The following is a 14,391-nucleotide window of genomic DNA, read 5'->3' as shown; positions in this document are numbered from 1 at the left end:
CTGTTCTCTCTCGCTGAAATTATGTTTCTTTGCTTCTGTTTTCACTCTAGACTCTCAAACCATTTCCCCTTGTTGGTGATTCCTAAAATAAATTAGTTTCCGCTGATAATTGCTCACGGTAGAGAAAAATATATATAAAAGAACTCTGGCTGCGGTAGACTAGGAGTCTAATTAATGACTTGAGAGACTTCAAAGTGGAGAAAAGGGGAGAGTTGAGGCTGGGCTCACAGGGCTTAAAAACACAGACAAACTCTACATTCTCCCTCAGCGATTTGTTGCGTTTATCTAGGCTTTTGTAGTTTCTTTTTTTTACCCTTTCCAGCCTGCCGTAAGAAGCACATTTCCTATTTAGAATTATTGTCCATAGTGAGGACACATGCATTTTAAGTGCATGCAATATAGCTAGAATGTCCTGTAAAATAAACCCAGCCAGTGATTTGTGTCCATCAAAAAGGCAAACTGTTCAAAGAAGCATTGTACCACTTCTGTTTGTGCCACAAAAGTCTATTTCACAAACAGCCAAAGCTACAAGCTTTACAACACGCCGTGTGCTTGTAGATCTGCTATTTAAGAAACATTTTCTAAAATGCCATGTCATTTTTATCTATATGAGCCAAAATTGGGAAGACAGGCCTGTGAATGTGACACCAATTCCTGTCTAAAATATTGCCCATCATACAACAGCAGCCGCCACCTCAAGGTCAGGCGCGTCACCTCATCTCTGTCTGGCTTAGCCCATTTTGGGCGGGAACCCCTTTTGGTGTTTTAAACATTATGTTATAATTTAGCTATTGAAAAATAGCAGATCTACAAGCTCATAGCGTGCCACGGAGTGGCGCGCTACGAGCTTGTAGGTCTGCTATTTTTGAAAAATCGTGAAAATATTTATTTCAGAAAACTGGAGGATTTAGAAGATAATTTTGAGGTCAGGCCTAAATGGCTTAGAGGTTCATTTGCCCATCGGCTACACCTCATCAACTCCTGCAGTGAACCTGTGCGCTCCTCGCTTTTTTTCCCCGCTCTTCCTTTTTTTCTTTTTTCTTTCCACAAATGTCACTGTTCTCCTCCAAGACCGTCGCCCAGAGAAGTAATCAGCAGCTAAGCTTTTTTGGCAAAGCCGCTGGCTTTCAGTCTAAAGAGCTGTGGAAAGCCCCCTCCTGCACGTTCGCGTCGTCCCCCCTGTGCTTTTTTTTGCTTAGGATCAGTTAAGTGTTTAACAATTTCCAGCTGCTAATTCAAGCCACAGAGCTTTGCAATACCTCACGAGACCTACCCAATGAGAGACGAGTACTGTACCTCTAAATCAACGTAATCAACATTATTTGTCATTTACATGCTTGCACACAATACGATAGCCGACAATAAAATAGAAAATAACAAGCATGCCCTCCTACAGTGCAGTGAATTTAATTTTTTATAATATGGATATGCATGCATACATTTTATATAATGATGTTGAATGGACAACAAAAGTGGTTCAAAGTATTAGTGATAGATCATCTTTTAAATAAACAAAACAACTGAGGAGGATAGTGCTGAATTAACACGAGCAAGGGCAGAGAAATGCTGATTATATACTGTATCTAACAACACGTCCAATTTCTGTTGGCCAGTTATTTACCAATCATAAACCTAGCACAATATAGCACTCATCATCTACAGTCTTCAAATCATCAAAAGTACTTTTTAGGCAGAATGTTCCGTTTCACCAGTTTTCAAAATGTATAGAAATCTTTACTTACTTAATCTTAACTATCTACAAGCTAGGGGCGGAAATCGCAAGGTACCTGACGGATTCGATTCCGATTCAGAGGGCTGCGATTCCATTTGTTTTCGATTAATTGGGCAATGATTTATTTCCCCCTCACTGTGTGACTAATAAACAAAGTGCTTTCTAATGATACATAATGAGAACACATTAATTTACTTCCATTATCTTGTATTGCTAATAAAAACTAATGGAAGAGATGTGTCACTGTCAACTGGAAGGTTATATTTGACATCACCAGAAAACTCAGGAAGATAAACAAGTCCTTTTTGTAAAATAATATCAAATAATACTTTTTTAAATTAATAATATAGATTTTTGATATTTGTGAATCGATTAATAATCACGATGAATTAATCGTGATTATTCTAAGAATCCATGTTACTACGAGCTCAAACACGTCGCAGTATATAAAGTTTTGAAGAGTTTAATGTATTTGTGTATAAAATGCAGAATTCTAGGGCCAGCCTCTAAGCTAATTATTTCAGTTTGATCATTTTTCTATTTGTATTCTTCTTTATCTTGCTTCTCTCCTGTGTTTTAATTCGTCACTGCTGTTGCGGCTCTGACACCTGAAATTTCCCCTCCGGGGGATCAAAAAATGTTTATTTAATCTTGTTTTATCTTGCAAGCTTAATCCCTCATATATTTCCTCAGACAAGCACTTCTGGGTGCAAGGCTACACCTTAATCTCCAAGGATGTGGAGGACTGTGTCCCCGTGTTCCTGCGACACATTGCCAACGACGTGTACGTCTGTGGCAAGACCATCAACCTCCTCAAGATCTGCTGCCCACAGGTTGCTTAACCCACAGACGGACAGACGGACGGACGGACGGACGGACGGACGGACGGACGGACGGACGGACGGACGGACGGACGGACGGACGGACGGACGGGCGGGCGGACGGGCGGGCGGGCGGGAGGGCGAGCGGGCGGGCGGGCGGGCGGACGGACGGACGGACGGACGGACGGTCCGTCCGTCCGTTGCCTTCTGTCTAAAATTGAAAGGGAATTTTAAAAACAATAGCCCCCATTGTTTTTTAAATGCCCTGTCAAGGCTTATGAAGTCAAATTTAAACATCAACTCATTTGAAGGTCATGTCTTTCATCTTTTTTCTGAGCCTTTTGATTTAATCGTTTTTTGCACATTTGCCCCACGTTGACAGAGTTCTCTCCGGTCTAATGAGCTGAAATTCCTATCTCCCCCCCCCCACACACACACACACACACACACACACAGCACTACATCTGCGGGTCGGAGCTGCCGGTGCCACGCATCGCCGTCACCTTCTCTCTGCAGGAGGTGGAGGATATCGAGAGGGACTGCGCCATGTACCGCGGCCGCATGGAGAGGATCGCCAAGCACAGCGCCATCAGCAGGGAGGAGCAGGTATTGCGGCTGATACTGATTTTTAACGTACAAGGAACAACGAAAATGATATGTACTGTAATAATTGGCCACCAACCCCCCTCTCAGGGACCACAGAAGCAAAGATTTGAGTTAAAATTGTTCGCCGTGAAAGAATATATATTCAAAGATTTGCACTACATTTTCACGATAAAAAAAAACAACAGATCTACAAGCTCGTAGCGCGGCTCTATGAGCTTGTATATCTGCTATTTTGTGTGTGCGTGTGTGCGTGCGTGCGTGCGTGCGTGCGTGCGTATCATTTATATGCGTGCGTGTGTGTATATGTTCTCGGGCTGGAACCATGCCAGAATATGGAGTCATTTGTCAAGTACATCACAGGCCGCCCGCCGAGATCCTCCACACACGTGCCATTCCCGTGTGACACATTGACTGCAGTGGCAGTTATTATGCATTGTGTATAAGTGGAGTCACCTTGTACGTATGTCGTACTGTATTTGAAATTCAACCCAATACTTGTCTTAAATGTGACATTAACAATAAATGTGACGTGTCTGTGTATGGGAAAGACAGAAACTTGTATTGCAATCATTTAATAAATGAGCATGACACTTTGCGCCTCAAGTAGGGAGAATTTCAGCGGCAGACCCATTAGACTGATACATTGCCATCATCTTAACGGTGTGGCGGCCCGCATTCTGTAGTCTATATTCTGTGCCGCGCTAACGCGACTGGCTGATGATTGGCTGGTGGGTGTGGCGGGTTGGGGGGGGGGGGGGGGGGGTGGCGAGGTAAGCCAGAGGGCAGGCCAATAGATCTTTGTTAATGATGCTCCCTGCCTCTCTCTCTGTTAGGCGCTGCGCACGGAGCAGGCACGCCAGGAGCTGATCAATCAGGTCAGAGAGTCTGCAGCCAAGACCCTGGAGAGCATCCGTGGTGAGTGATACGCACACGTGCCGTGCATTATCACACACACAAACACACACACACACACACACACACACACACACACACACACACGCGCATGCATGCATGCACTGCACTCGCTCACACAGATGTGGGGCGCAAACACAGTACACACCCACACGGGCATGTTCCCGCCACCAACTCACTGATATTACCTGTTTAACACATGGCTCAGGACTGATTATAAATGATTATAACCACACTGCTGGCTGTTGGCTCGTGACTGCCAGAATCTTACTCAAACTCGGCTCCTCTGAGGGGGAGTTGAGAGCAGAGAGAGAGAATAGAGAGAGAATAGAGAGAGAGAGAGAGAGAGAGAGAGAGAGAGAGAGAGAGAGAGAGAGAGAGAGAGAGAGAGAGAGAGAGAGAGAGAGAGAGAGAGAGAGAGAGAGAGAGAGAGAGAGAGAGTGAGAGAGAGAGAGAGAGAGAGAGGAGATGAGAGAGAGAGAGAGAGAGAGAGAGAGAGAGAGAGAGAGAGAGAGAGAGAGATAGTTCACGGGGGTGAAGCACTTTGAACGGCTTCCAGCACTGCAGGCTGTGAAATCGAATCATCACTCACATAGTTTGGTTAACTCCTCATATCATTTATTACTACAAAAAGACATGCAGCATCTCAAGCCTATTTGTGTGTGTGTGTGCGTGCGTGCACGGCGAGGGGGCGCATATGAACATTGGTTTGCGTTGAGGCAGATGGTTACTCTGTGTGTGTGGGGGGGGGGGGGGCGTGTGTGGGTGTGCATGTGTAATCTGGAGGAGTAAGTGACCTGCTGTGCTCTTTCTCGCCCCTGCAGGGCGCCAGGTGTCGCAGCGTCTGGTCGTGGAGGCTGGAAAGAGAGAGCGTTTTGAGGAGCTGAAACAGAACCTGGAACATGAGGCAGGAGGTGTGTGTGTGTGCGTACATTAAGTACTAATAAATGTGAAAGAATCTTCATCCCTGTGCGCTATTCCATAGTTTGAGTTGAGTTATTGCATGGTTCATCTGATTAGTGCCCAAAGGGCAACCACACTAATGACTCTAATGACTCTAGTAACTGTAACACTTTCCGTATTTTACTGGAGTAAGACAAAGTTTGGCGCACTACTAGTCCCACAGTTTTGACTGTACGCCCTTGAGCCATATGTCAAATTGACCGGAATTGACCGGAATCGGAACCGTGAATCGTGTGCTTGTGTTTTGCTAAGAGAAATGTTGTATAGTTTAATTGATATGAATTTATTAGTGAATTAAAATTTTCCATTGACATGAATGGGAAAATGCAAAAATTCACATTCAAGTATTTCTTCCTCGGAGACTGTAATCACTATAGTTACAAAACTTGGAGGAAAGATTCATACTTATCACTACAATTATTTAACCTATAGGTTTATAATTTTATCGGTCCGGCCTCATGGTGGCGATATAACTTTTAAACTCTTATATAGCTTATAAACTCTTGAACCGTAGGCGTATTTCCGCCATGATATATTTTCCGCCATTTTGAATTTTGTCCAAAACACAATTTTTGCTTTTCGCAAAATATATTTTGTCCAAATCTCACAAAAATCTGTACACGTGATCTCTGGACCTTTCCGATGAAAACTGGAACGGCGGAATTTTGATAATGCGTATCGTTCGGCCGTAATCGTCGTCCGAAGTTAGTGGGAGGGGCCCATTTTACAAAAAATGCCGCAAATCACGAACGGAATGTCCAATCCATCCCAAATTTGAATCAGATGTCCGGGGTGGTTCAATCAACCAAGTTCTGCAAATGCGAGAAATGTAACCGTTTGTCGCAATAACATGAATTTTGGGGGTTAAATCCCCTCCGAATTACTTACGAATGATCACAGGGGTGACGCGACATTGTAATTGGCTGTCAATATTAGTGGGAGGGGCATATGTAAGCCACTGCGGCAACCACACTCTGCAATTTTTTTAAATTGTGAATTTTCTAGTTAGTATAGTTGTTGTGTTTCTTTAAATATTAAAACAAATGAAATATTAAAATCCAATCTAACATTCATCAGCAACAGTGAATCAACAGTCAGAGGATGAGACAGTGGTGTACGTGAATTAGGGCAGGTCGATATTATCATCACTAGGGGTGTAACGATACATTTTAACAGCGATACGATACGTATCACGATACATGGTTGACGATACAATACATGGACGATATTGGTTCATTATGGCGATACGATACGATTCAATGATTTGAAATCGATACAGTAACTATTTAAAATGACATTTTTTTTAATTAAGTAATTAAACCCCTCTTTTTTCATTTTCCTTCGAAAAATTGCTAAAGCCACACACAAAAATGTAGTATTGAACTATTGATACAATCAATTAATTGCATAGCAAAACGATTCGATACCGATTATTTCCATTGCAAAACGATACGATACAGTACATAGTTGCTGTTTTCATTTTGATATACTTCGATTCTTGAAATTAAAATCGATTTTTCGATGTAGTTACTATATATAGTTACACCCCATTGTTTCAAACTTTCACCTCCTTTACGATTAATTAACTATTATTAAACAAAATGTGAACATGGGCAAATCTACAAGTTCACAACACGTTGCGTGATGCGACACATTGTGAGCTTGTAAATCGTCTGTTTTTGGACGTCGTCATTGTACAACAAAGTATAACACAGGGTTCTATCTTTTCAACATTCCCTGCCTGGATTCAGATTGTTTTTCACCTACCTTTGATAGAATAGAATAGAATATTCTAATATCATAGAATATTCTGTCGCGCTCCATTCCGCGCATGGTGCCCTCAAATGACGCAGGGGGGTTCCAGGGGAACAGTTTAAACCCTTTATAGCCCTGTTTTATTTTTGGGGGGGATATTCAAAATATAGCTGATCTACAAGCTTGTATAGATCGGCTGTGTTTGAAGAATGATGACATGTTCCTATAAGGCATAGAATCTTTGCAAATACATCAATCAATATGGGGGTCTCCGACGTGATAATGCCAAAGAACCACTGCTGTAACGTGTGTGGGTGCGTGTGTGTGTGTGTGTGTGTGTGTGTGTGCGTGCGTGCGTGCGCGCGTGCGTGTGTGTGTGTAACAGTGGAGAAATGTGGCCCAGAGAAAGCAAGAGGAGGATGACTACAGCTTTGCTCGGGAGCTGAAGGATCGAGAGAAGAGACTACAATCTCTGGAGGAGCAACTGGAGGAGAGGGCTAGGTTTGACACACACACACACACACACACACACACACACACACACACACACACACACACACAGCTGTTTTATTTATGAAGCTTGGTTGTGAAAACGGTAATAACTTGACATGATGTGTCACCATTTTGTCTGTAGGAAGGAGCTGATTGCCCGGTACAGCCGCCTATCAGAGGAGGCCGCTCGCAGAGAAAGGCGGGCGTTGTGGAGGGTCCAGCGAATGAGACTCGACGAAGCCCGAGCGCAATTCATAATGCAGGACAATCTGCAAATTGGGGTCAGTAGACGCCATTAGCACCAAATACACACAGTGGAAGAAAATGGAAATGCTAATAAATATTTATTGTTGCTGTAGGGTGTATTATATTATGTCCAAAACTGTAACTTTTCAGAATTAAAACATTGCAGAGCTTGTCGTGATGCACAGCACTTTGCTTGTAGAATTGCTATTTTTGCTACTTTTGTGTGACACTGTAGTATGACAGTACGTCATTTAACAAAAGAATATGGACATAAGAGGTTTCCGCCCAACAGCAACAATATGATACAAATTGTTACATATGTTGATGTTTGGTAGCACATCATGAGGTTGTGTGTTGTGTTACCTGGTCATAGTAACGTAATTGTTACTCTCAGTTTCTCACTCATATGAGCGCAGACGCAACAGATGAATACAATTGGACTCATTAGCTAAACAACCCAAGGTTTACAGTTCTGTACCGGCATATTCACAGGCCATACTGGAGAAATATCCTCTAGGCCTGGAGAGACCGCCAGTAGAAGCACTACCACCTGCCTCATCAGCACAGCTCCAGAACACTCCACAGGTACAGTCTGACCTGGTCTCAGAGCGTATAGAACATTCTGTACAGTCTAAACCTCTGTTTATAATGTTTGTCTCGTCTTGTCTCGTTTGTCTCAATCGATTTGATTGAATATAAAAATAATACGGAAAATAGCAGATCTGAAAGCTCACTACCCATTGTGGATTGACACTATTGCACGAGAAAGTATAAAACTTGGGCTTTAAGTGGCTTTATGGGGTTAATCAGACTGATGATTATGCAATTATCCAAAATGCGCTTCTCGATTATTCGATTAATCGGAAAAGTAATCAATGGAATAATCACTAGGAAACTCCTTCCTCCTCTTCTCCTCACTCAGGAATCTCCTATGCAGGAGTCGTCTGCACGGCAGCTTCCACCCGCTCCCACGGTCAGCCCTGCTCACATCTCTGAGGATGCTAATATCAAGGACGTTCTACCCAACTCCCCAGAAGGCCCCGACAGTGAGCAGGTGGACCAGGCCCTGCAGGAAATCGGGTCTGACCTCCCCGACGCTTCCTGCAAACCTCCTCCACCTGTAGACTATGACTTCAGTACCCCTTTCTGCCCTCTGGAGGGCATCGGCGGTGACGTCCCGGCCCAGCCCCGGCCTCACTGGGGGCCGCCCGTCGAGCCCGACGTCTCCAGCCTGCATCCTTCATTCTCTCACATCCCCATCGGGGAGAACGTGTCCGAGACCCAGGAGACTCTGCCCAGAGCCTCCCCGTACGGCCACGCCTCTCAGTCCAGTTTCCCCCTTGGCCGGTATACGCCGGATATGGCCACGGATATTGCACCCAAAGCCAGCCTGCACGGTCACCCCTCGCAGGCTACAGTGGACGCAAGAAACGCCGCGACTGACGACAAGAGGGAAGCCATTGCATCTTCATCAGAAGGAGAGGCCGGTGGCCGCGTCACCACGACTCGGATTGCTGACCATATCGTGGAGTCAAACCAGGAAGAGGTCCAATCTGTTGTTGTGTTCACGGAAGGAGAAGAATGTCCTTCTCGTCCTCCTGCAGCTGCTGGCCCCTCGCCGACGCCGCAGCAGCAGGGAGGCCCTGCTGGTGATCACCAAACACTGACCGCCCCTGCTGGTGATCACCAAACACTGACCGCCCCGTCTGGCTCCGTTCTGCGAGAGCCGTCCGTGGCAGACACCCGCGCTCGCCCCTCGGAGGCTCATATTCAAATCGGGGAGCATGTGTCCGAAATCAGTGCACCGCTGTCCTCGCAGAACATTTACGGCCATGCCTCCGATGCACACCTAAAGGTCGGAGACTTTGTTTCAGAGGTCGCTGCTCCTCTACTGTCTCCGAGCGTCCATGGCCACGCCTCCGATGCTCACATCAAGGTCGGAGACTTTGTTTCAGAGGTCGCTGCTCCTCTACTGTCTCCGAGCGTCCATGGCCACGCCTCCGATGCTCACATCAAGGTCGGAGACTTTGTTTCAGAGGTCGCCGCTCCTCTACTGTCTCCGAGCGTCCATGGCCACGCCTCCGATGCTCACATCAAGGTCGGTGAGCACGTTTCTGAAGTGACCGGCCACCTCCCCACTCCAAACATCCACGGCCACTCCTCCGATGCTCACATCAAGGTCGGTGAGCATGTTTCTGAAGTGACCGCCCCTCTGCGTTCCCCCGGCATACACGGCCATGCTTCCGACTCACACATTAAAATCGGGGAGAATATTTCGGGATTCGTCGCCTCTGTTCCTTCTCCCAACATCCACGGCCATGCCTCGGACGCACACATCAGAGTGGGAGAGCACGTTTCTGAAGTGACCGGCCACCTGCCCACTCCAAACGTCCACGGTCACTCATCGGACGCACACATCAGGGTGGGAGAGCACGTTTCTGAAGTGACCGGCCACCTGCCCACTCCAAACGTCCACGGTCACTCATCGGACGCACACATCAGGGTGGGAGAGCACGTTTCTGAAGTGAGCGGCCACCTGCCCACTCCAAACGTCCACGGTCACTCATCGGACGCACACATCAAAGTGGGCGGGTTCGTGTCCGACGTGCCTGAAGCCAGTCCTCGTTGGAATAAGCACGGACACGCCGCCGACTGCACCCTCCAGGTCAGTGTTAATGAAAATGGCAGATTTTGGCAGGTCTTGTAGGTCGGCTATTTTCAGCATGCAACCAATTGTAAAATCGGTCATTATGACGCCATCCAACACCATTTGTTTTTAAATGCAGGCACTGTATTCATCTGTTTTCCTCTTTTAATGACCAAAATAAATAGACTACTACTACTATCAAAATACATTTAAGTTGACAAAATCAACTAACGTCTTATGATATTTAGTCAACTAAAACTAGACTAAAACTAAAACATTTCAGATTACTAAATTGAAAATGTATTCAAAAGACTGACTAATTGTCCTACTGCTGACCTATTTATCAACATTGTGAAAAAACTGCATCTCCTAGAACAGATGACCTATTCTTGGGGCGCTTTCACACCGGACATGTTTGGTTCGTTTAAAACGAACCATGGTCCGCTTACCCCTTTGGTTCGGTTGGTGTGAACGTGCATCCGAACTCTGGTGCGGATCAAAGAAACGAACCATGGTCCGCTAAAAAAGGCCGGACTCGGTTCGCTTCCAAACGAACCACGGTGCGGTTCGTTACTGGTGTGAATGCATTCGGACTTTATAGAGGACCAAATACAGTATGATAGCCAAAATAGCCGTCGGGCGTCGGCAGTTGTGAGGCTGCATTAATAATGAGTTATAAAAGCATGTATTTTTTACGGGGATCACTATTGATATGACAGCTGACAGTCTGATTTTAATAGTAGACGCATATATGTCGAGGCGCACTGCGCAGCGCAAATGTAATGGCAGCGTGGTTCACATGCGCAAAAATAACAGATGTACAAGTTGTACAGATGTACACGGAATGGTATGTACGGTATGGTAAATTTGGAGCGCATCTCTCTCTCTCTCTCAGCGCATGCAAGCAATTATATCTACAGGCCTTTAATATATCCTATATAGCTCTCGCTCTCTCTCTCTCTCTCTCTCTCTCTCTCTCTCGTAATTACAACACAGGAAGACGCATGCAGCCCCTGTGCGCACCTGTGCGTAATGTGACTATATCGTTAGATTGGAAGACAATACAGTCTTGGTTGACAACACCAATTTAAAGTAGAGTTCCCAAGAATTATGGTGATTGTTTAATTTTAAAAATCGCATAAGAAATGAGCGAGATATGCCTAAGTAAAATGTTAGTGGTCTTGGCAATTTCTTTTATTTGTGTGCGATCCGGGGCGACGGGCGACGGCACGGCACAATAGATTTTCATTAATTTTTCAGATCATTGTCATGTCATTGCAGTGCAAACCATTAAATATAGCCTATATTAACTTCATAGGCTATTGTACAATATGTGACATATTTCTGTCACCCGGTATTATTTACGGTATTATTTACTTTGGGCCGCCACGCAATGCGATGAGTCTTCATGCGAGAGAGTTTCTTTCTTTGTGTGTTTGTGTGTGTGTGTACATGAGGGGGAGAGACCCGATATATATAGACGCAGAGACAGAGAAATATTTAATGTTAAATAGGCTATACACAGGTGGTCCCAAATGATTAATTGATTACATCACTATAGCAAAAGACGTAAAACTAGGTCAACTCAATTAGCTGCAGCGGAGCTGTTCTGACTTGAAGCTCAATAACCAACTGACCAAACCATAAGATGACATGGAAATGCCCGCGCGGCGCCGATTTGATGCGCAGAAATAACATGGGTGAAGGTGCACACATGGAAGAAAAGTCATTTTTATCGGGGATACCTTGTTGTAGGCTATATACGTCTCCGTGAATTTATGCATCAGCATTCAGCAGCAAGCACATTATTGTTCAAACACCTACTCCTCTGTTCATCTGTTGCTCTTATTTGGCTAAGAAAATAATTAATAAGAATGAATGCAATAGCAAGTTGTTGCTGCCTGTCATGTTGCTGTTCTCTTCTCTCTCTGTGTGACTGAAGGTTGCCCCAAAAATTGTAGACAGTGATTTCCCCTCATGTTCTTTTCCCCCTCACTATTTGGTTCGCTTAACATGTCCACGTGTCATTTGTTTACATATTTGGTACGCTTTACAAAGTCCAGTGTGAACACCTAACGGACCAAAATCAAAATGCAAATATTTGGTCCTTGGTCCTTGATCCGGACCTTCTAAGCGATGGGAGAGTATTTAGCTGGGGGCGGATATGGAGTGAATATGGGCTGTGTCTTTCATGTTGTCAATGAATGTAAGGATTCCAAAATTCTGTAATATGTATTGTTGTTGCTTGTTACTGACCTCTTCTGTTTTTTGTATTTTTTTATTCCGTTTTTTCTGTTGATGTTTTCGTTTTAGTGTATGCCTTGTTTGTCTTTTGTGTCTCGTCTTGCATATTAAAATATTCAAAAATAAAGAGTAAAAAAAAAAAAAAAAAGACTGACTAAAGCTAAATAAAAATATTCTGTCAAAATCACCACTGTTCCAGGTGGGGTGTTTGGTGTCTGGAATCCAACCGGTCTCGTCCCCTCTGCCCGGAAGTGCTTACGGACACTCGTCGGACTCCGCTTTAAAGACGGGTTGCGTGGTGTCCGGCACTCAGCCGCTGCCGTCCACGCTGCCGGGCAGTGCGTATGGCCACTCCTCTGACTCGACTCTGGGCGGAGGGTGCATGGTGTCGGGGGTGCAGCCTCAGCTTCTGCACCTACCAGGCACCCACGGCCACTCGTCAGACTCTGCACTGGGAGGAGGGTGCCAGGTGATGGCCAATGAGAGCGGAGCGAGGGAGCAGAAACCTGACGACAACACGCCAAGCAATCAAGGTGGTGTATGATTTAAAGTTTCTTTACGTATTAAGTATTTTTGGGGCAAACATTTCTTATCTCCACTTTTTATGTTTTTTCGTAAATGATACTTACTTACTTGATCATACTACAGCGTGACACGTTTTGAACATGCAGATCTGCTACTTTAGCATTTTAATCTTGAAAGGTTTGGACATAGGAGGTATTGAGGTTTCCACCCGACAGACAGCATGTTCAAGTTAGCTAAACATTTCATACCATCTCCCTTCCAGGTGGGGAATCAGACATCCCCGTAGAGCAGCAGCAGCAGCAGCAGCTGGCCGAGGGCATGCTGGGGTCCTGGGCAGACAGCTGGGTCCTGTCCCCCGCCCAGCGCTCTGAGCAGGAATACGTCCTCTCTCTGGCTGCTCACTACCAAGTGGAGCAGTATGAGGACGGTTACAACCTGTGTGAGTACGGCTCAGAGCACACAGCGGAAAGAAGTGATTACTTCTGCACGATTCAGGATGTGATCTGTGTTTTTAGTCCACCTTTGAGGCTTTGTATTAAGACGCTGTTAGAGTAAGACTCAAAATTGTATACTTAGATTGATCAATTTGATTTATAGATAGATATAGGGATTGATACTGTAGATATATGAATACTGTAGATAGATGGATAATATATAGATGGATATTGTAAATAGATTGATAGAAGTGTCCGGGTAGCTCATCCGGTAGAGCTTGTGCCTTTTCTACCACAATGGAGATAGCTGGTTTCTGCCCGACAACCACAATCTTTTTTCTTCTAGCCTGTACTGTAACGCTTTTGTAAATGCATTGAAAGAGACCAGACTTGCTTTGATAAGCAGACAGTGTTTCCCCTAGGAGGAATGGTAGTACATGTATTTTGTGCCTTACTGTAGCTGTGAGTGTGTGAGTACGGCTCAGAGCACACAGCGGAAAGAAGTGATTACTTCTGCACGATTCAGGATGTGATCTGTGTTTTTAGTCCACTTTTGAGGCTTTGTATTAAGACGCTGTTAGAGTAAGACTCAAAATTGTATACTTGGATTGATCGATTTGATTTATAGATAGATGGATAGATATAGAGATTGATTGATACTGTAGATAGATGGATACTAGCTTCTTTTGAAGAAGTTCAGTGTCTGAGATTGACAGGTGTCACAGAGCCACTGTTGCCTTCAGGCAAAACACATATGAGCAACACGGAGGCGATACAGAAGCTTCAAGCCCAAATAAACGGATCCCCAGGGCTATTGAGGCCGGGAGAGAGTATTGATTAATTTTTTTACCAGGGCCAGTAGTGCCCACTAATGATCAACATTTCAGTTTTCACATCCATGTAAATGAGAAAGTTTTCATCTGTAGTCCCTGAGCAGGCTGTTAAAAGTGGTGAACACTTTTTAACAGACATCAATACAATTAAATACAAGTAAGTAAACATAGTACAAGACGA

General features: G+C 44.8%; 1 protein-coding gene across 1 annotated transcript in view; it reads left to right on the top strand.

Annotated features, from left to right (window-relative positions):
- The window catches only part of tubgcp6 (tubulin gamma complex component 6), a 47,774-nt gene that overhangs the window by 15,380 nt on the left and 18,003 nt on the right, over positions 1–14,391 (top strand). The window contains exons 12-21 of the mRNA XM_083763633.1: positions 2,426–2,565; positions 3,010–3,159; positions 3,993–4,074; positions 4,896–4,989; positions 7,180–7,290; positions 7,424–7,562; positions 8,020–8,112; positions 8,450–10,192; positions 12,618–12,951; positions 13,230–13,382. Coding sequence (XP_083619759.1) covers positions 2,426–2,565; positions 3,010–3,159; positions 3,993–4,074; positions 4,896–4,989; positions 7,180–7,290; positions 7,424–7,562; positions 8,020–8,112; positions 8,450–10,192; positions 12,618–12,951; positions 13,230–13,382 — 3,039 coding nt within the window. The remainder of the gene's footprint in view (positions 1–2,425; positions 2,566–3,009; positions 3,160–3,992; positions 4,075–4,895; positions 4,990–7,179; positions 7,291–7,423; positions 7,563–8,019; positions 8,113–8,449; positions 10,193–12,617; positions 12,952–13,229; positions 13,383–14,391) is intronic.

This window comes from Protomyctophum parallelum, assembly GCF_964188405.1.
Source record: "Protomyctophum parallelum genome assembly, chromosome: 4".
Taxonomy (NCBI): Eukaryota; Metazoa; Chordata; class Actinopteri; order Myctophiformes; family Myctophidae; genus Protomyctophum; species Protomyctophum parallelum.
The sequence above is the reverse complement of the archived record's forward strand: the minus strand, read 5'-3'. Positions and strand labels throughout refer to the sequence as shown.